A 22,748-nucleotide genomic window follows, 5' to 3' on the forward strand; every position below is an offset into this window, starting at 1 on the left:
CCAGCGATATCACAGCGGGATCCAGATCGCTGCTGCATGTCAAACACGACGAGATCGCTAACCAGGACGCTGCAACGTCACGGATCGTTGTCGTTCTCGTTGTAAAGTTGCTGAGTGTGAAGGTACCTTTATAGTCTGTGGGCTGGTGGGGTTTGTGTGGCATTGCTCCTTTTTTGTCCCAGTCCGGCCCTGGACAGCTCTGCAGGGAGGCTGCCATACTTTGTACTGGTTTTACTCCCTGCATATTGTAGGGCAGCTGAAGGGTTCAGGTAGCAGTGTCATCGCCCTGTGTTGTTCTGTAGCCCACATCCCCACACTGACTATATACAGTGGGCAACTAAGGGGTAGACAGCAGTTCCTTATGAATAGTAGGGTCAGTGGGTAAATGTGTCTACCTGTTTTACAATGGTATGGCCCAAATGTGAGCTGAGGTAAAACATTGCCAGAAGCTAAGAGGGACCAAGCTTTCTTCTCTCTAGCCTCTGACATGTCCATACACAGGCACTAATGCCCTCACACTTCTGCCAGTATGTACTGCCGTGTGTGTGGCAGTAGTTTTTCTAATAGTCTTATCACACCTGTCTGCCTTACTTCCTTGAGGAGGGACGGGAACTAAAGTTGACGTGTTCTAATATTGAAATCCCATTTCCCAGCTCTGGAAAATCACCACTTACGGTTGGAGGATTGGCAGTGATTGCATGGTTTAGAGGAGCACACTTCCATTTATAAGGGGTTGTCCCCGTCAGGCTGGGTTTACAGGAGTGATACCCTCCGCGAGGCTGGAGGTTGTGGTGCGTATACAGAATGTAAACTTCACTCTTGTGAACCCAGCCTACAACTAATTATGTAATGGTGCATATATTACTAATGCAGATGACGTTTGCGTGTGTCGCCATTTCTAATTCATCTATATATTTTACTATATTATACTGCTCTGTAGTAAGCTCCGTTCTGCGCCCATATGTCTGTAGTAAGCTCCGTTCTGCTCCCATATCTCTGCAGTAAGCTCTGTTCTGCTCCTATATCTCTATAGGAAGCTCTGTTCTGCTCCTATGTCTCTGAAGTAAGCTCGGTTCTGCTCCCTTATCTCTGTAGTAAGCTCGGTTCTGCTCCCATATCTCTGTAGTAAGCTCGGTTCTGCGCCCATATCTCTGGAGTAAGCTTAGTTCTGCTCCCTTATCTATGCAGCAAGCTCCGTTCTGTTCCCATATCTCTGTACCAGTGGGTTTTTAAAGCCTGTTATGTCTGCTGCTTTAATGCAATGGCCAGAGGTAAGCAGGGAAAAGGAGGGCCACCGCAACTCGAGGGCCACTGCCTTCTGATTGCCCCCCAGGCTGAAAAGTGCCAGCCAGCCCCTGTGCATAGATGAGTCATGGAATTCATAAAAAATATTTGAATCTAAATATTTTGAAAGTGTACTTCATGTACTTATGCACTAACTAGATGGTGGCCCGATTCTAACGCATCGGGTATTCTAGAATATGCATGTCCACGTAGTATACTTCACAGCCCACGTAGTATATTGCCCAGCCACGTAGTATATAGCCCAGCCACGTAGTATATAGTCCAGCCACGTAGTATATAGCCCAGCCACATAGTATATTGCCCAGCCACATAGTATATAGCCCAGCCACATAGTATATTGCCCAGCCACGTAGTATATTGCCCAGCTACGTAGTATATTGCCCAGCGATGTAGTATATAGCCCAGCCTTGTAGTATATAGCCCAGCCACGTAGTATATAGCCCAGCCACGTAGTATATTGCCCAGTGATATAGTATATTGCCCAGTGACGTAGTATATTGCGCAGTGACGTAGTATACAGCACAGAGGCACATAGTATATTACACAGCGACGTAGTATATTGCCCAGCCACGTAGTATATTGCCCAGTGACGTAGTATATTGCACAGCAACGTAGTATACAGCAGAGAGCCACGTAGAATATTGCCCAGCCACGTAATATATTGCCCAGCCACATATATATTGCCCAGTGACGTAGTATACAGCACAGAGCCACATACTATATTGCACAGCGACGTAGTATATTGCACAGCGACGTAGTATATTGCCCAGCCATGTAGTATATTGCCCAGTGGCGTAGTATATTGCGCAGCCATGTAGTATATTGCCCAGTGGCGTAGTATATTGCCCAGTGATGTAGAATACAGCACAGAGCCATGTAGTATATTGCACAGCGATGTAGTATACAGCATAGAGCCACGTAGTATATTGCCCAACCACGTAGTATTTTGCCCAGCTACGTAGTAGATTGCCCAGCTACGTATGTCACAAGTTAAAAAATAAAAGATAAACATACTCACCTTCCGATCCGAGGGCCCATTGTAGTTCTAACATACTCACCATACTTGTAGTTCTGTCGCCTGTGCGCGGTACAGGCGGCAGCTTCCGGTCCCAGGGTGTGATGACATCATGGTCACATGACCGTGATGTCATGGCAGGTCCTGCTCGCACAGGGCCTGTGATGACGTCATGGTCACATGACCGTGACGTCATGGCAGGACCTTCAGCCATACGATCCTTGCTACCGGAATTTGCCGCTTGCACAGAGCTGTTACTGGAGGATGGCGAGCAACGGGAAAGGCGGCGGAAGGTGAGTATATAATGATTTTTTATTTTTGTTTATTATTTTTAACATTAGATCCTTTTACTATTGACGCTGCATAGGCTGCGTCAATAGTAAAAACTTGGTCACGCAGGGTTAATAGTGGCGGTAACGGAGTGAGTTACCCGCGGCATAACGCGGTCTGTTACCGCTGGCATTAACCCTGTGTGAGCCGTGACTGTGGGGAGTATGGAGCGGGCGCCAGGCAGTGACTGCAGGGGAGTAGGGAAGGACTAATCGGACTGTGGCCATCGCTGATTGGTCGCGGCAACCATGACAGGCAGCTGTCGAGACCAATCAGCGAATGAATAACCGTTACGGAAGTTGAGGACAGACAGACGGAAGTGCCCCTTAGACAATTATATTTATAGATAAAGGTTTTGCAGAAAGGGCAAATCCAGACAAAAAGTATGAAGAGGTTCATCCATAGACCCCTGAAAGGCAACAACTGGTGGGCCTCATTCAAATATTTTAAAGGTGTACTTGCTGTCCTCCTACATCTTAAAGGCTTTGCACAAAGTACAAATACAGGAAAAAATATAAGGACAGACAGTCATCCATAGACCCCTGAATGACAAAGCCAGGAAAAAATTATATGTAGGTTAATACAGTAATCTTTTTCAGGTGTCTTCTCCTTCCTCTTGAGGCTGGGGGACTGCATCCACCTGCTTACTGGAGCTCGATTCCCAGGTGCCTGGGCTATAAGTGACCCAGCTTCAGGTAGTGCCGGAGCCTCCGACATATTGAAATGGGCAACAGCCCCATGTGTCACCTGCACCATCAGTTGCTCACGCATAGGAGGTGGGGAAACCAAGGACGTTACGATCTCTAGGGGGTGGTAGCAGTCCTACCTTGAGCCACCTCAAGGAGCCTTTTCCAGGCCCATTAGTTCCTTAAGAATTGTTCATCGTGCTACCTTCCTTCTGTGGTCACACCCACTGCATACCAGCAATATTGCCCCTCCATTTTGAGGAACATGACCCTAGTTCCAGCTATCAGCTCTTGCAGCTTTCAAGCAAGTGTTCAGTCCCTACTGCTCGATGGTTGAACGAGATGTGATCACAAACTGTTAAATGGACCTCATTCTTTACTGATTGTTATATGTAACTACCAACCCCTGGGATGTCAACTCTCAGTAACATTTGTCCAGACCTGGTTCTGCCTCATATCCTTGTCTTTTCTGATCTGCCTAAGCCCCACAGTCTGATCACCAGTTCCTGAATTCTGGCTCTCCCTTCTGCAGTCCGAAAGAACCCCAGTGGTAAAGGATGCAGCTTGTGTTCAGGCTTTGGTAGGTGTGGGATATTGGCCACATTAGGAACACATGCTCCTGTCACCTCTACTGTTGCGTCATCTTCCTTTGGCTTCAATGTTACTCCAGTCTGATTTGTCTTAATGTGCTGTGTGCTAAAGATAAGCGGTTGGAGTGGAATTGTTGTAGTAGTGATCTATGGTTTGCTGTAATACGTGTGTGTTTATGGCCTGCTTCCTGTATCCATTTAGTTTATTCCTCCCCGTTCCTATCCTTCTCCCTATTGTTGGTTAGTGCTTTTGTATGATAGAAGTTTTCTGTTATCCCTGTTTTGCCTTTGTGTCTTGTTTACTTTACATTTCTCTCTCATGCCTCACGGATGAAGGGAGGGGACAGATCCATTTTTAACTGGAGCATGTAAGGTCAGAGACTCGGGCCTCTCTACCTTCAAGAGTAAGGAATAGTTAGGGTCCTAGTTGCAGGAACAGTTTGAGGCCTCCCTTCCTTACCGAAGACCGTCACAGAGTGAGATATACATACTAAATAGTATGTTCCTGTTCATCAGTCTCCTCCAATAGAAAAGAAGTTTTCTCATATGAGGTTTTCTATTGGAGGAAACTGATGGACATGTCTGGTCAAATGTTCCTCCACCACCAGCCATTTTATGGACTGTAGATTTGCACGATCTGTGAGGAAATTTGCAGTAAAAAGAGCAGGAGGAGAGCCTGTCATACCTATAAAATAGTAAGTGCCACAAAATCATGTCCTCAACACATCTGATAAAAAAAGATCATGAGGCCGATTCTGTTACTTTATTCTGCAGTGATCAATAGAAAATGTAATTCAGAAACTATAGGAGGAAATCGGGGGAAAATCGTAATGAAATCCAATTGCAAAAATTATTTTAACCCCAATTGCATGAATTTAAGAATACATTTGTCCCCAAAGGTGTATAACTCCTTTAAATTGTGTGCAACTTGCTATGTTCATACAGTTTGAGCTGTCTGCAACTTGTCTGGGCTTTTTTATTTTCAGCCAAGTTACACCTATAAACTGTATATATATTGCACTTGCGTGTCCAGGGTGATTGTGTGGCCCTGGACATATATTTGTGTCTAGATCCCTAACCATTTTCTGTAATGGTGGTTGTTAACAGGTTAAATCGGCTAAGTAAAAAAAAAAAATTCTCTGGATGCTTGACCCTAATTAGTAATGAATATTGAAACTAACTGCTGCAATTTCTGGCAGAATGGTTCAATAAGGAAACAGTACAAGGATGTAATCTATTTATAACACTAGTTAATTGAGTCATTGTCACTAATTACCATTTTATGTATTTTTAACAGAATATCCCAGGAGGGAGTTTACTTAATGTGACAGAAATTGGTGCTGCAAATCTTTTACCATCTGCAATGCACTGATGTTTGACAAGATCCATGTATTCTGTTTAAAATTAGATGTTTGGATTACACCGACAGCACTATGTATTGATGCCGAAATGTCCATGTACTGTCATTTATATTGAGAGAAAACTGCCAAACTACAGAACTGACAGCAGAAAGATTCCGTAGGAGCTCTATAAATGTCAATTTGGATAGATCTAACATAAAATCTGTTGAGCAAAACAACACAGAAAGCTTCCTTTACAATGCCGTGATGTACCAACTCCCAATAGCTGTCTGTAAACTGCAGTACTCTAACTATTGTGAATTTACAACTCCCAACATGTCTGGACAACCACACACAGCTTCTGCAGATGCTTAGAGATCAATAGTTGGCAAGGTATCATGCTCAACTAGTGGTATTGTTTGAGTTGTCAGAGACAAGGTGAGTATTTTGTGCCTTCTAGTAAGTGAACACTTAGGGTGTTTTTACACTGCGTTCAGGAATCTGTTCAGTGGCTTCGTTGGGGCTTGTGTCCAAACCACCAGCAAACCAACAGGGCCACATACTATAATTGTGCTGGCAGAACAACTACGTCTGGGTACCCATCTCCAGTAGGCATGCACGTCCAAAAATGGTGTAAGACAGAGCTCACGTTCGCTCTGCCAGCACCATTGAAACCTACGGCCCCATAGGCGCATATGTCCGAATCCCATTTTGCACTGGGGTTCGTTCCCAAGCCCCCACCAAGCCAATAAATGGGTGCCTGAATGCTGATTCTCCAAGCACATGTAATTGAGAGAAATATTTACCGGTATGTAATTATAGTTTGTACCTCAATCTCCTATTTTTTTTCAGCATTATTGTAAAAAAAATTAAAAATGAAGTAATACCTTGTTAATTTTTTTTTTTGCTTTTTGTCTTTAATTTTTTTGTGTAACAATTTAACCTGCAACCCAGCCCTAAGTCTAACCTTAACCTTAAATAAAACTCTAGCCCTAAACTTAACCCTTATCAGTTTTCTATCCCAAAGTTTGAAAAAGTGTAAAAAAAAAATAAATAAATAATGAATTAAGACTGTATAGAATCATGTGCAGAGCAGAGATTTATTAAGAGCCTGTCAGAATGATTTTGTAATGTAAAGTAGAGTTCACCGCAGTGAAATTCTCCCAGTGAACTGCAGTGAACGCACCTCTGCACTGTGAGACTTACTCATGGTGCTAGCGGGGATCTCACTGAGGTCACCGCAGTTCAGCCCAGCTGGGATCGCAGCCTCAGTGACTGGAGGTAACCTCAATGACTTCACCGCTAGTCACTTAAGTTGCGCTCTGATCTTTATACCTCTGATCACAGCTGCGCCCTAATGCTGTCTTTTGACAGCGTGGGAGACGCAGTTGTCTTACCGGCGGTGATGATTTTACCGCTCGTCAGAAGCGGTGTTTGCTGCTCTGTCTTCCCCGGTATTTCGGGGGCAGAACTTTGAAGTCCGTGCTTGGTGTTCATGCCTGAATAGTTGGTGTTCAGTATGGACACCGAACTTTACTGTTCGGGTCACCCATCTCTAGTGATTATGGCCTTACCTTTATTTTTACATACTAAAGCGTGATGACAGGTTCTTTTTAATTGCTCATGTTCTGGTGATACTTAGGCCGAGGAAAACATTCCAGATGAGTTTGTCATCAGCTGTGCTCTACAAAGGTAGCGAGTGACATGACAAAGCTCACTTAATTATTCTTTGTCATTTGGATTATTGCTTATATAGAACCAAGCAGCAGGTGACAAATTCATCTGGCCTGCTGCTCACTGCATAAGAGCTCTAAGCAGGAACTGTCTGCGTCACTCCATGGTGAAGCGATGGCTGCACTGATAGTGGTATTAGGAAGTGGAGAATGTGGTTAAAATGTTGCAGTCCCATAAATCTCCTGGTCCCTACCTACACTATGCCACTGTGCTCATCTAGACACCAACTTCTTCCCACATTGATGCTTTCATTTAACTGTACTTTCATCAACCAAGGTATCATTTTATTCAGTAGAACGGCACCGACCTGACACTGTAGGTTACTGTGCACAATCCTGCTGACAGGTTCCCTTTAATGATATCTTAACTTTCTTGCATATCTTGCATGCATTTTTTTTAAATTGACCTGTGGTGCTGATTATAAAATTTGCTGCAAGTCATTTATCCGTGTGGAATTCATTGCAATGCATTGGGTAACATTCTTAAAATCAACAGCAAATAATTCTGTGTGTTTTGTTTTTTTTTTATAAGAAATATGTGCACAAACATTTAATCTCTACTGACTGAGCTTTTTTTGTTAATTTTTTAATTTCTTCCTGTCATTTCAAGAAAATTTGTGGAAATCAAAAATAAACGTGAACAGAAAAAAGAGTAACATATCAGATAAGTCTGCTTTTTTCTTCACTTATGGATCATTGGCTCATTATTTTGCTTTATAAACTCATCAATCAATCTAAAAAAAACAAGCCGGATTGCCAGCTGAGGGGGGATTTGAACTTTTATATTTTTTTTATTTTTCCATATTTTGAAATTATTTTTTTTTTTCATTTTTCACTCTGTTAGTCCCTTTAGTGTGATTGGATTTATTATACAAAGCAAAATTATAATACTGCTGTGTATTACACAAGTCATGGTCTCCTACAGAGTTTGACGTGATTCTTCTCATGACTGGCATAGGAATCTTCAACAGATCCTTGGTGTCATGGCAAGCTATTTGGCCTTGAAATTGTGTAACAGGGGTGCTGATGGGCTGTTAGAACAATGAGTCCCCCCAATGCTATTGTTAGAGATTGTTAACAGCCACCAGTGAATCTCTGCTCCATGCACTCCTATGAGATGCAGATGATGGCTACAACCACAACCATCATCTGCTGGGAAAGATGTGGGCTCAGCTTGTGAGACCGCATCAAAGTCAGGGATCTGCAAATGAATGGGAAATTAATGGGAGACATCATATAAGCGATTCTCCTTCCAGTAGCTCAGAGAAAATTAGAGATAGACCATGCAGAGGGGAAAACTTTTGAAAAATTCAGATGTCAAATGATAGCCAGAAATGGTATTTTACCTTATGTATACATTGCAGCTTATCGTTAACAATAACAGGTACACTTTAAAATGCACACATGGAAAAGTAGGTTTTCATGTTGAAATCAGCACCATTATTAGAAAAACAAAAAAAACTTTTGTGAATTTTATGTCTCTCAATTATAGACAATTTTCATTCAGCTATAACACAATACTAAGAAATGTAAACTTCATTTCGGTATCTGCACAGAAGCCAAGAAAATCCTGCATTATGGCACCATATGTCTCTACACTCAAACTATGAAGAAAATATTGCATTGGTTTTACAAGAAAAAGGAGAGTTCACTTCTACATTGCATTGATGTTATGTATTGCAGAGACACATTAATTGTAAATGGTATTAATACCAACCTTAATTTAATGCAATTTCATGGATAAAAGAGACTTTATAGTGTAATACCTGAGTGTATAAAGTACTCTTCCATCATTCCATATCCTTAGCATCCTGTTAGGAGTAGTTATCCAATGAGCATCGGCTTTCTTTGAGTTGCGAAAAAATGTGTCTGGAATCCAAATCTTGCCAACCATGTTACTATTGAGTCGAAGCACTTTGATGGTGCTGTTGAACTTCAAGCGTCTATCATACCAGGTTTGTGCAAAAAATATATCAATGGTGTATTCCTGCAGTAACAAAAATATAACTAGATAAAGTATTCTGTGAAAGATAGATAGATAGATAGATAGATAGATAGATAGATAGATAGATAGATGCAGTGGGTATGGAAAGTATTCAGACCCCTTTAAATTTTTCACTCTTTGTTTCATTGCAGCCATTTAGTAAATTCAGAAAAGTTCTTTTTTTCCACATTAATGTACACTCCGTACACCATCTTGACTGAAAAAAAACAGAAATGTCTCCCTACTGACCTACATAGATGCAGTAGGGAGATAGGAGAAAGTTCCACAAAGTCAACTATCACTGCAGATCTCCACCAGTCGAGCCTTTATAGCAGTATGGCCCAACGGATGCCTCTCCTCAGTGCAAGACATATGAAAGCCTGCAAAGAGTTTGCTGAAAAAAACATATGAAGGACTCCCCGACTATGAGAATTAAGATTCTCTGGTCTGATGAGACGAAGATAAACCTGTTTGGTGATAATTCTAAGAGGTATGTGTGGAGAAAACCAGGCACTGCTCATCACCTGCCCAATACAATCCCAACAGTGAAACATGGTGGTGGCAGCATCATGCTATGGGGGTGTTTTTCAGCTGCAGGGACAGGACGACTGGTTGTTATAGAAGGAAACATGAATGCGGCCAAGTACAGAGATATCCTGGATGAAAACCTCTTCCAGAGTGCTCTGGACCTCAGACTTGGCCGAAGGTTCACCTTCCAACAAGACAATGACACTAAGCACACAGCTAAAATAACAAGCCAGCCAGAGCCCTGACCTAGACCCAATTGAGCATCTCTGGAGAGACCTGAAAATGGCTGTCCACCAACCTTCACCATCCAACCTGACGGAATTGGAGAGGATCTACAAGGAAGAATGGCAGAGGATCCCCAAATCCAGGTGTGAAAAACTTGTTGCATCATTCCCAAGAAGACTCATGGCTCTACTAGCTCAAAAGGGGCTTCTACTCAATACTCAGCAAAGGGTCTGAATACTCATGTCATGACCATGTGATATTTCAATAATAAATTTGCAAAAATGTCTACATTTCTGTTTTTTCAGTCAAGATGGGGTGCAGAGTGTACATTAATAAGAAAAAAATGAACTTTTTTGAATTTACCAAATGGCTGCAATGAAACAAACAGTGAAAAATTTAAAGGGGTCTGAATACTTTCCGTACCCACTGTAGATTGATTAGATAGATACGGGATATATAGATACAGTAGATAGATAATGACAGATAGATAGATAGATAAATAGAAGATAGATAGACAGATAATAGATATACATATAATAGATAGATAGATAGACAGATAATAGATAGACATATAATAGATAGATAGATAAATAGATAGATAAAGATGTAAAGATAGATAGATAGATAGATAGATAGATAGATAGATAGATAGATAGATAGATAGATAGATAGATAGTAGATAGATACGGGGGAGGAAATGAATCCAGAGAGATAACTTGATGTCTTTTTTAGTAAAATTGCTTTATTAACCGTGCAAGGTAGGAGGGCAATGGTAACAACACAGTCACCCAACAGTAATTTAAAAACAAATAACACACATAGAACACCGGTAAACCGCCTGCAGACCCATATAAAAAATTATATTGGTTAAAACTATGCATATTTTGGATATTTTGGATCAGAATTTACAAAGCCTCATAGGGGGGACTCAGCCTTGTATAGTAAAAGAATCCATTACAGAAGTCACTATATCTGATACTCAATGCTGGCAAATTGGCATATGGTGAAATACAACATAGTGCACACCCTAGATTTATAATACTTCAGCAGGTGCAGCCACATTGGCATATGATCAGATACAATATAGTGCACAAGGAGAGAGCGGTAGAAATAGTTAATACATCACCCTAGAGTTGCGGTATTTTGCAGGTGCATAAGGATGCGAAAGTGCCACCTGGCAGACCAATAATCTCTGGGAATGGGAACTTCCTTGAGAAAATCAACCAATGGATTGACTTCCATCTTCAACCCTTGGTTTGTAACTTGCCCTCTTTTTTGAGGGACACCGGGGAATTCCTCAAGAAAGTCGACTCTGTCTATTTGGATGAGAATGCAATCCTATTGACGGCAGATGTCGAATCGTTGTATACGAACATTAGGCACCGTGATGGCCTAAATGCTGTACGATTCTTTCTTGATTTGTCTGGTTCCTCCTCTGAGTTTGGTGGATTTTTGTTGGAATTACTTGAATTTGCTTTAACCCACAATTTTTTTGTTTTTAAGGGGTCCTTCTTCCTGCAGCTCCAAGGAACAGCCATGGGGGTGGCCTTTGCGCCCTCCTATGCTAATCTGTTCCTGGGGCTGTGGGAGAGGGACCTCTTCCTGTCGGATCGGATATCGTCAATGGACCGGGCCCTACTCTGGGCCCGTTACATTGATGACATATTCTTGATCTGGCAGGGATCTTCCCATGAACTGATTAGTTTCATGAGTGAACTGAATATTAATGATTTAAATATCCACCTCACATACCATTGGAGTAAGGAAACTGTGGAATTCTTGAATGTCACTATCAAGAAGGACCAGCTCGGTTTTCTTCAAACCGATCTGTTCCGTAAACTGACATCCACGAATTCCCTTCTATATGCATCTTCATGCCATCCACCACATGTTATCAGAGCTGTACCGGTGGGGCAGTTCCTCCGGTAGCGGAGGATCTGCTCTACCGAATTAGATTTTGAGAGACAGTCAAAAGAACTTCGGACGAGGTTCCTCAATCGCGGTTACAGTAAACGGGCCCTTAAGAAGGCCTATAATAGAGCAAAAGCTGTTTCCCGTGAGTCTCTGGTCTATAATCAAACTACAAGTGGTGTGAGGCAGTCTGATAGACAGCCACGTTTTGTGACAAATTTTAATTCTCAGTCCCACAAGATCCGTGAAGCCCTATCCAAATCATGGCCAATTCTTAGAGTTGATAAGACTCTTTCTAAAATTTTGCCTGATCGTCCTCTGATTTCTTTCAGACGTGCGAGGAACCTTAAATATCATCTGACAAGGAGTCATTACGAGGGGATACCGAAGGGTACTTTTCTCGATAATGCTCCTCTTAGATTTGGTTCCTCCCCTTGTGGCCACTGTGTGGCGTGTGCAAATATGGATCGGACTCAGGTTTTTTCCGATTCAAGTGGAGAAAAAACATTTAATATTAAGAAAACAATTAATTGCACAACACGTTGTGTTATTTACTATGCCACATGCCCTTGTGGCTTGATATATGTAGATAAAGTTATCTTTCTGGATTCATTTACTCCCCCCTGTCTGTATTAAGTTTAGGATAACTGTCTTGATCCAATACTAGGGCAAAAAACAAACTCATTTGGGAGTGATTTATTCATTATCTTTGGTTATTACGTAATTTTGTTTATTATTTTTCCCAAATGATACTCTATAGATATTGTTTGCCTTTGGTTACCCCTATTTTTCTTCAATAGTAGATAGATAGTAGATAGATAATAGATTGAAGATAGATTATATATATATATATATATATATATATATATATATATATATATATATATATATAATAGATAGATCGATAGATAAATAGATAATAGATTGAAGATAGATAGATAATAGATTGAAGATAGATAGATAGATAGATAGATAGATAGATAGATAGATAATCGATTGAAGATAGATAGATAAACAGATGGATAGATTGCATTTCTTCATTAGTGACAATAATATTACAGAAAAACTAAGCGTCAGTGTTTGGCTGTTTCCACATCTCCTACTCAAGTTGATGAAAGTGAGAATAGAGAGGACGGACCAGATGGGGCTTTAAATCTTTCTGCTGGAAATTTTAGTTAATGTACATGAAAGAAAAATATGAAATGGGTGAATTTTATATTTATTTTATATGTGCATTTGACACAAATTCCAATTAAATACTCAAAAGGCGAAGCCAAAGTCAATTTAGAGCTTATAGGTGTATTCCCATATACCAGGATGGGAGCCATATAGCAGGATGGGTGCTATATACGGGCAGCACGGTGGCTCAGTGGTTAGCACTGCAGCCTTACGGTGACGGGGTCCTGGGTTCAAATCCCACCAAGGACAACATCGGCAAAGAGTTTGTATGTTCTCCCCGTGTTTGCGTGGTTTTCCTCCGGGTTCTCTGGTTTTCTCCCACAATCCAAAGACATACTGATAGGGAATGTAGATTCCATTATTGGCACTGAGCCCCATCAGTGCCAATAATGTCTGTAAAGTGCTGTGGAATTAATAGTGCTATATAAATGAGTAAAATAAATAAATATACCAGGATTCACTATATAGGGCCATTATACTGTGGGGAACTATATGGGGTTATTATATTGTGTTGTACCATATGGGGTCATTATACTGTGGATCACTATGTGGGGTTACTATACAATCTGTTTTGAGCTGCCGGGTTTTGCAGAGCGCAGAGGGACCCTGAGTGACTGCTGCTACAGCCTATGGAGTTTTGTTTTCTGAGCAAAGCTCTATAGCCTTTGGAAGACAGATAGGGGGATCGTCGTGGGAATGCCATGGACTAGATCGGACCTGCTTGGAACTTTTGGTTTTCTAATAAATTGGTGAATGAGGGTCAGTGTCTTGCCTTTATTTCTTTCCAATAGAAGTGCACGAAGTGGGGTCATACATTACACCAGTGCTCACATAGAAGTGGAAAAAGCGAGGTCACACATTACACCAGTGCTCACATAGAAGTGGAAGAAGCGGGTCACACATTACACCACTGCTCCTATAGAAGTAAATGGAGCTGGTTAGCTCATTACACCACTGCTCTCATATAAGTGGAGGGAGCAGGGTCACACATTACATCACTGCTCGCATATAAGTGGACGGAGCGTGGTCACACATTACACCACTGCTCAATATCTAATCCCCTCATGTGATATACTACATTTAGCCCTATATCTAATCCCAGCATGTGTTACTCTAAGCGTATCTAATCGCGCATGTGATACACTTCACATATTTAACCCCAGCTTATGATACACCATCTACCAGAATCGGTGCTGTCTGGCTTCGGTGACACAGTCTACTTGTCAATATCACTTTGCAGTCACCAACAAAATAGCACCGCACTGTGATCCTAAATTACATCCTTTCTTATTCTTCTACCATCACAAAAGGGGAGGAAAGGAGTGACGTCACACACATGTGAGAATACCCCGCTTACATTTACTGCAGTCGTAATGTGAGCTAGTTGTATACAAGGTTTTCATGGCAAATTTCAGCAGCTGCTCCTCCTAGTGTTTAAAAGTGGAAATATCAAACCTTTTAAAATTATTTTTCATATTTTACTTCATTAGAAGCAAATTATAATATTTTAACAAAAAATGAAAACATTAATATGTCACATTCTTTAAATTGTTGAAAAAAAGTTTTTTTGTAGCACCCTCCCTTTAAGTAAATGAGTCTGACTGCAGTGCATTGTGCAAAAGGGTGGGTTGAGGAGTGGCAATATGCAGGGGTAAACAGTAAAGGATCCAGTGGTCTAAACCAGGGTTGCTGATCATAAATTTCTTTGGGTTAGTGCGGGTTTCTTAGTGATCATAAACTGATGGCATAGATTGGTGATTTGCCATCACTTTTTAAAAACCATTAAAGGAATGGAATAATTTGTTTGCTTTTTGTCCATGCATTTGTCAGTCACAGTCAAAAGTCCCGGTTTAGATGTCACGCTTAGGCCCGGGACATCTCTGTTGTAAGGTGTTGTGTCACAGGGCTGTAAGGTCGCAGTTATATTGTGATGCCACAATGTGCACCACGATCTTAGGACTTGCTCTCTATGCCCGAATTTTCAGCTGCAATTAGGCCTAATGGCGACCCTCAAATGCACAGGATTGTCCTGGTCATCGTTGTGGCTAGATCTCCCAGCCTAGTGAAGATGCAGTATGCGGCGGCATAAGAAAATATGCTTAGGACCATACAGGGAGCAGTAGAGGTGAGGCGTGAGGTCAGTATCAGCTGTTTCTTTTCCCTGCATCTTATGCTTGTTGTGCCCTGGGGTGTATCCAGATTAACGGATAATCAATTCATGGAGAATAAATTTGCAACAAATCAAATAATTAATATTGTCAGATCTACTTATTTCTTGTCCCTATGGCTATAGGGATACTACATATGTTCATATTATACATATTTTGAATTGGGTTTATTTCACTATTTGATTTTGAATTTGTTAAAATGATTTATTCAAGCACAATTTTAACTTTTAAAAAATAAATTTTGGAAGAAAATTTCAGGTTTGTTTTACTAAACATGTAAAAGCAATAAACCTCAGCACAATGTTAATGCTGATAGGACAGTGACTTTACAAATGACAAAAAATAACTTATAAAACTAGTACGGCATAACCACTAGAGTTTCTGAGGTTATGAGCACATGTTCAGTGGTCCAATTTTGTCTTATGTGTATGCATTCTGTTCTCCCTTCTTCCCTGTCTAGGGCTATGTGGATTCCAGCATACAGCTAAACCTCCTTCACATCCCAAATAAACAGACTGTGAGGTTCAGTAGTCTATGGTTTATTGGTGTGAAGATATATTAATATGTGTGGCAAAACGGATTAGCTGAAGGATGGGGATAGTAGTAAGAAGTGAGCAGAAGCAAGAGACACTTGTCTTGTCTGCATAGAGTCCGGGCCTGTCTAAAAACATGTCTCCTTCTTCTCAGAGGAGCAGGGGGTGGTCCCACAAACACACTGAACTTAAAGGGGAAGACACCTGCATCTGTAAGAATGCTGCCAGATTGTGCTAAACATATTTAAACATCATAAAAGGATAACATATCACCTCTTAAGGGTTGTAACAAGTGTCAAACTACCAATACCTTCTCTTACTGAGCATAAATGGGCAGAACACATCCTAAATGTTTCTATATGATAGTGACATACGCTAGCACTTCTAACTTTTCCTCGGGCGACACTTTGTTTAAAACTAGTCAAGGGATGAAGAAAGAGCAGTGTTCCCAGCTTGATTCGACCCGCACACCAGAGAACACTGGAAACAGGACTTGTGCAAAAGGCACTTGATGCCTATGACCACAGAAGGGTAGAAGGCTGTAGAGGAAAGAAGAGAACAGAAATTCGCACTTGTGAGATTTCTTTCCAAGTGGCCAATATCACAGTGCCAGAATTACACTGATGGGAGGCAAGATACTGTCATGGCCGAAAAAATTGGTGGATGATGGAAAAGCAGCCCCAATCAAGTTTAAAAGAAATTCAAGCTGTTCTGCAGGCTCAGGGTGCATCAGTGTCAGCTTGAACTATCTGTCGACATTTGAATGAAATGAAATGATATGGCAGGAGACCCAGGAAGAACCCACTGCTGACACAGAGACATAAAAAAAGCTAGACTGCAGTTTTTCAAAATGTGCATTTGTAAGTCAAAATCCTCTGGGAAAGCGTCGTGTGGACAGATGAGACTAAGTTAGAGCTTTTTGGGAAAGCACACCATTCTACTGTTTACCAAAAATGGAGTGAGGCCTGCAAAGAAAATCACACAGTACCTATAGTCAAATATGGTGGAGGTTCAAAGATGTTTTTTTTGCTGCCTCTGGCACTAGTTATCATTAGAAATGGACGGACTCCAGGATGTTTGGGTCCAGCGGGTTCAGCGAAGGGGCACAAAAAGTATGTGTTGGGTACCAGAACAGTACCCGACCCAAGCCTGTACCCCATTCACTTGCATAGGGGGCCCGAATATGACAGCATAGCAAACACCGATTTTGATTGGTGGCAAAATCACTGCCAGTCAGACAACCGCGGTTCCCACACTGCCAAAAGACAGCGTCAGCATGAAGCTGTGATCGGAGGTATAAACTTTACTTCCAGTCACTGGTTCAGCTGATGGGACTACTGCTTCCATCAGCCAATACCTGCTGCCGCTAATCACAGCGAGAGCAGGAGAGGCTGATGGGAGTATTCATCAGCCTGCACCTGCGCTCTAAATCAATAATTAAAAAAAAATGTATTTTTGATAACCAGCCAGGCAAAATTCACAGTTGAGGCTGCAACACTCAGCTGTCAGCTTCAGCAAGGCTGGTTAATAGAGAATTAGACGTGTCTTCGCTCTGATTTTTTTTATTATATAAATATTTAAATAAGTAATTTAAAAATATTCTATGCGCCAATTCTCGCATTTTGCCTGGCTTTTCCCACTTGCACTGTAGTGTTGGAATTTATGGGGTTGATGTCACCTTTATATTGTCCGGTGGTTGGTTGTCAAAAGTTGGTTGTCTAAAATTGGGGGGGGGGAAACCCCACATCATTTTTTAAAATTATTTAGGTGTAGGTGTTTAGTACGGAGGCGGTACTTTACTGTTGGGGTTCATCCATCTCTAGTTGCCATTACTGTGTGCAAAGCATCATGAAATTTGAGGATTACCAAAGGATTTTGAGTCACAATATAGTGCCCAGTGTCAGAAAGCTGTGTTTGTGTCCTAGATCATGAGTCTTCTAGCAGGACAATGACCCCAAACATACTCCAAGAAGCACCCAGAAATGGAAGAGTTCTGAAGTGGCCAGCAATGATTTTGGATCTAAATCTCATTGAACACCTGTGGAGAGATCTTAAAATTGTTGTTGGGAGAAGGTGCCCTTCAAATATGAGAGAAGTGGAGCAGATTGCAAAGGAAGAGTGGTCCAAAATTCCAGTTTAGAGGTGTAAGAAGCTTGTTGTTGGTTATAGACAGTAATTAATTGCAGTTATTTATTCAAAAGGGTGTGAAATCAAATTGGTTGGTGGTGCCAATAGTTTTTTCTGGTCTGTTTTGGGGGTTTAGTGGGAAAATATGGCCAATTTGCATTTTTTCTCTGTTTTACTGTGTTGTTCCAATACACAGAAGGAAATAAAAACATGTTGAATTGCAATAATTTTCTGCAAAAAATACTTCATTTTTGGAACAATTTCAAGGATGCCAACACTTTCAGCTGTACAGTGGGGAAAAAAGGGTTTAGTCAGCCACCAAATGTGCAAGTTCTCCCACTTAAAAAGATGAGAGAGGCCTGTTATTGACATCATAGGTGGGCCACAATTATGAGAGTCAAAATGAGAAAATAAAATCCAGAAAATCAACTTGTCTTATTTGGCAAGATTTATTTTGCAAATTATGGTGGAAAATAAGTATTTGGTCACCTTAAAATATGTAAGATTTCTGGCTCTCACAGACCTGTAACTTCTTTAAGAGGCTCATCTGTCTTCCCCTCATTACCTGTAGTAATGTCACCTGTTTGTACTTGTTATCAGTATAAAAAACACCTGTCCACAACCTCAAACAGTCACACTCCAAACTCCACTATGGTGAAGACCAAAGAGCTTTTGAAGGACACCAGAAACAAAATTGTAGCCCTGCACCAGGCTGGGAAGACTGAATATGAAATAGGCAAGCAGCTTAGTGTGATGAAATCAACTGTGGGAGCAATAATAAGAAAATGGAAGACATACAAGGTCACTGATAATCTCCCTCGATCTTGGGATCAACGCAAGTCCTCACCCCATGGGGTCAAAATGATCACAAGAACGGCAAGCAAAAATCACAAAACCACACGGGGAACCTAGTGAATGACCTGTAAAGAGCTGGTACCACCGTAACAAAGGCTACCATCAGTAACACACTATGCCGCCATGGACTCAGATCCTGCAGTGCCAGATGTGTCGCCCTGCTTAAGCCAGTACATGTCTGGGTCCATTTAAAGTTCTTTAGAGAGCTTTTGGATTATCCAGAAGAGTATTGGGAGAATGTCATATGGTCTGATGAAACCAAAGTAGAACTGTTTGGTACAAACAAAACTCATCGTGATTGGAGACAGAATGCGGAGTTTCATCCAAAGAACACCATACCTACTGTGAAGCATGAGGGTGGCAACATAATGCTTTGGGGCTGTTTCTCTGCAAAGGGACCAGGATGACTGATCAGTGTACATGAAAGAATGAATGGGGCCATGTATCCTGAGATTTTGTGTGCAAACCTCCTTCCATCAGCAATGGCATTGAAGATGAAACGTGGATGGTTCTTTCAGCATGATAATGATCCCAAGCACACCGCCAGGGCAGCGAAGGAGTGGCTTCATAAGAAACATATGAAGTCCTGGAGTGGCCTAGCCAGTCTCCAGATCTCAACCCCATAGAAAACCTTTGGAGGTAGTTGAAAGTCTGTGTTGCCCAGGAACAGGCCCAAAACCTAACTGCTCTAGAGGAAATCTGCCTGGAGAAATGGGCCAACATACCACCAACAGTGTGTGCCAACCTTGCGAAGACTTTCAGAAAACGTTTGACCTCTGTCATTGCCAACAAAGGACATATGACAAAATTTTGAGATTAACTTTTGTTAATGACCAAATACTTATTTTCCACCATAATTTGCTATATAAATCTTGCCAAATCAGACAAGGTGATTTTCTGTTTTTGTTTTCTTATTTTGACTCTCATAGTTGTGGTCTACCTATAATTTCAATTACAGGCCTCTCTCATCCTTTTAAGTGGGAAAACTTGCATAATTAGTGGCTGTCTAAATACTTTTCCCCCCACTGTACAGGTCCTTCTCAAAAAATTAGCATATAGTGTTAAATTTCATTATTTACCATAATGTAATGATTACAATTAAACTTTCATATATTATAGATTCATTATCCACCAACTGAAATTTGTCAGGTCTTTTATTGTTTTAATACTGATGATTTTGGCCTACAACTCCTGATAACCCAAAAAACCTGTCTCAATAAATTAGCATATCAAGAAAAGGTTCTCTAAACGACCTATTACCCTAATCTTCTGAATCAACTAATTAACTCTAAACACATGCAAAAGATACCTGAGGCTTTTAAAAACTCCCTGCCTGGTTCATTACTCAAAACCCCCATCATGGGTAAGACTAGCGACATGACAGATGTCAAGAAGGCCATCATTGACACCCTCAAGCAAGAGGGTAAGACCCAGAAAGAAATTTCTCAACAAATAGGCTGTTCCCAGAGTGCTGTATCAAGGCACCTCAATGGTAAGTCTGTTGGAAGGAAACAATGTGGCAGAAAATGCTGTACAACGAGAAGAGGTGACCGGACCCTGAGGAAGATTGTGGAGAAGGACCGATTCCAGACCTTGGGGAACCTGAGGAAGCAGTGGACTGAGTCTGGTGTGGAAACATCCAGAGCCACCGTGCACAGGCGTGTGCAGGAAATGGGCTACAGGTGCCGCATTCCCCAGGTAAAGCCACTTTTGAACCATAAACAGCGGCAGAAGCACCTGACCTGGGCTACAGAGAAGCAGCACTGGACTGTTGCTAAGTGGTCCCAAGTACTTTTTTCTGATGAAAGCAAATTTTGCATGTCATTCGGAAATCAAGGTGCCAGAGTCTGGAGGAAGACTGGGGAGAATGAAATGCCAAAATGCCTGAAGTCCAGTGTCAAGCACCCACAGTCAGTGGTGTGGGGTGCCATGTCAGCTGCTGGTGTTGGTCCACTGTGTTTCATCAAGGGCAGGGTCAATGCAGCTAGCTATCAGGAGATTTTGGAGCACTTCATGCTTCCTGGCACCTGCTCACAGTGCCAAAACCACTGGTAAATGGTTTACTGACCATGGTATTACTGTGCTCAATTGGCCTGCCAACTCTCCTGACCTGAACCCCATAGAGAATCTGTGGGATATTGTGAAGAGAAAGTTGAGAGACGCAAGACCCAACACTCTGGATGAGCTTAAGGCCGCTATTGAAGCATCCTGGGCCTCCATAACATCTCAGCAGTGTCACAGGCTGATTGCCTCCATGCCACGCCGCATTGAAGCAGTAATTTCTGCCAAAGGATTCCCGACCAAGTATTGAGTGCATAACTGAACATTATTATTTGATGGTTTTTTTGTTTGTTATTAAAAAACACTTTTATTTGATTGGACGGGTGAAATATGCTAATTTATTGAGACAGGTTTTTTGGGTTATCAGGAGTTGTATGCCAAAATCATCAGTATTAAAACAATAAAAGACCTGACAAATTTCAGTTGGTGGATAATGAATCTATAATATATGAAAGTTTAATTGTAATCATTACATTATGGTAAATAATGAAATTTAACACTATATGCTAATTTTTTGAGAAGGACCTGTATATGTAGATGAAGTGCAGTGGTAGAGTTATCTTCCAGGTATCGTCCTTCCTTTAGCCTGGAAGAGGCAATTTTCAAAAAAATTATAAAACATGATTTATAAAGAAGGGATCCAATATGAGACACATAGGTATCACTCTATTCAGCAGTATATAACCTGTATGCCCATATTAACATTTTAGACAGGTCAAGTGTGGTGACAGACTCCCTTTAAATAGGTGAGATCAGAGTGTTTTTCAATCTGGGCCATTTGTGCTGAACTTTGACTGTTAATGCAAGCCAATATGATCTAATAGAGTGATCACCAACACGGGATGCGAGAAGGGTGAGACGAAGTAATATAATAATATGATATTGAAGTAATAATTTGCAATGAAAAAATAATAATACTCACCATATTGATAGCGTTTACTGGTCCAATGCTGTTGACATACATGTCCGTATGTATTACTGTTGGTTTAACTGTTAACAAAGAAAGGATAGATATGAAGCTGTCTGTCATTAACGGTGTGTCCAAATTTGGGAACATTGATTTCCTTACTTAAATGCATGAATTTCTGGCTAAAAAAAATTTGGGTTTCATTAAAAAATTTGCCTGCTTGCCTTCTCTAGCAGCAGCGTTAAACTGTCTATTGCAGGCTAAAGAAAGGGTACTCATTCTGAGTTTCTAAGGATTCCATCTGTACGATCTTGGATTGTAATGCATGGACTGGCCCCTTGTCTCATGAACCAAGTGTGACAGCCTCATATATAAATATATAACTATCACACTTGGGTTGGGAGACAAGCGGACTGTCAGTGCTTTGTCATCCCAGATCGGACTGTTGATCTTTATTTTTTTTAGCACCTCTCAGATGACTTATGGCCTTAAAGCACATCAAGGGAAACAAAGAACTTGTAAAGGTGAAAAGGTGCAAACTTTTATTGAAATTGAAATGCCAATATATTTTTCAGCCCATAATACATGCATTCAGGTTAAAAAATCCCTCTATTTATGTTAAAATTATTAGTGTAAGTCTTGCGTAATGTCGTGATATTTTTTAAATGGAGTGTATGTAACTAAATGGCACATGTTAATAACTAAAAGCAAAAAATTATATATAACTGTAGGTTGAAATCATTTACACCAAAGTAGCTACATAATTACATAGGTGAAAATATGACATGTCTATCAAACTCATCCTTCTCAGACCTAAATATTAGATCCAAGAATAGAACAACATTTGAAAATATTCCTTTCACTTATGTCAATTTTACCTTACTGGATAACTTCTTGCACCAAGTTCGTGCCATACTTCTACAGTTAATCTTATCTTTTGTCACCATCAGGGGTGGACAGTGACAGCCAAAGCCCCTGTGCAGGACTTGTGTCTAGGCCCCCTCTCCACCATGCTCCTCGGGTCTATATACTATACACACAAGTACATTCATTTTTGCAATAACTATATACACAATATAACTAAAATAAGCACAAGGGTATACACAATAAGCACAAATAAATGAAATTATAATTATATATTCCTGTAATTTCTACCAAAGAAAAAACTTATAAGAGAGATGAATCTGTATGCGTAAAAGAAAATTCTGTTGCTGATGTAATTTTTTTTGCTTCATTTTTATTTTAACTTTTAAGTAAACATCAGTATATTT

General features: G+C 40.8%; 1 protein-coding gene across 2 annotated transcripts in view; it reads right to left on the reverse strand.

The window, feature by feature from the left end:
* The window catches only part of GABRG2 (gamma-aminobutyric acid type A receptor subunit gamma2), a 230,586-nt gene that overhangs the window by 83,364 nt on the left and 124,474 nt on the right, over positions 1-22,748 (reverse strand). For both annotated transcript variants that reach the window (XM_077266107.1, XM_077266106.1), the window contains exons 3-4: positions 21,493-21,560; positions 8,766-8,986 (exon numbers count right to left, since the gene is read on the reverse strand). In XM_077266107.1, the coding sequence (XP_077122222.1) occupies positions 8,766-8,986; positions 21,493-21,560 (289 nt within the window). The remainder of the gene's footprint in view (positions 1-8,765; positions 8,987-21,492; positions 21,561-22,748) is intronic.

Source organism: Ranitomeya variabilis, chromosome 5 (assembly GCF_051348905.1).
Source record: "Ranitomeya variabilis isolate aRanVar5 chromosome 5, aRanVar5.hap1, whole genome shotgun sequence".
In the NCBI taxonomy this organism is placed as follows: domain Eukaryota; kingdom Metazoa; phylum Chordata; class Amphibia; order Anura; family Dendrobatidae; genus Ranitomeya; species Ranitomeya variabilis.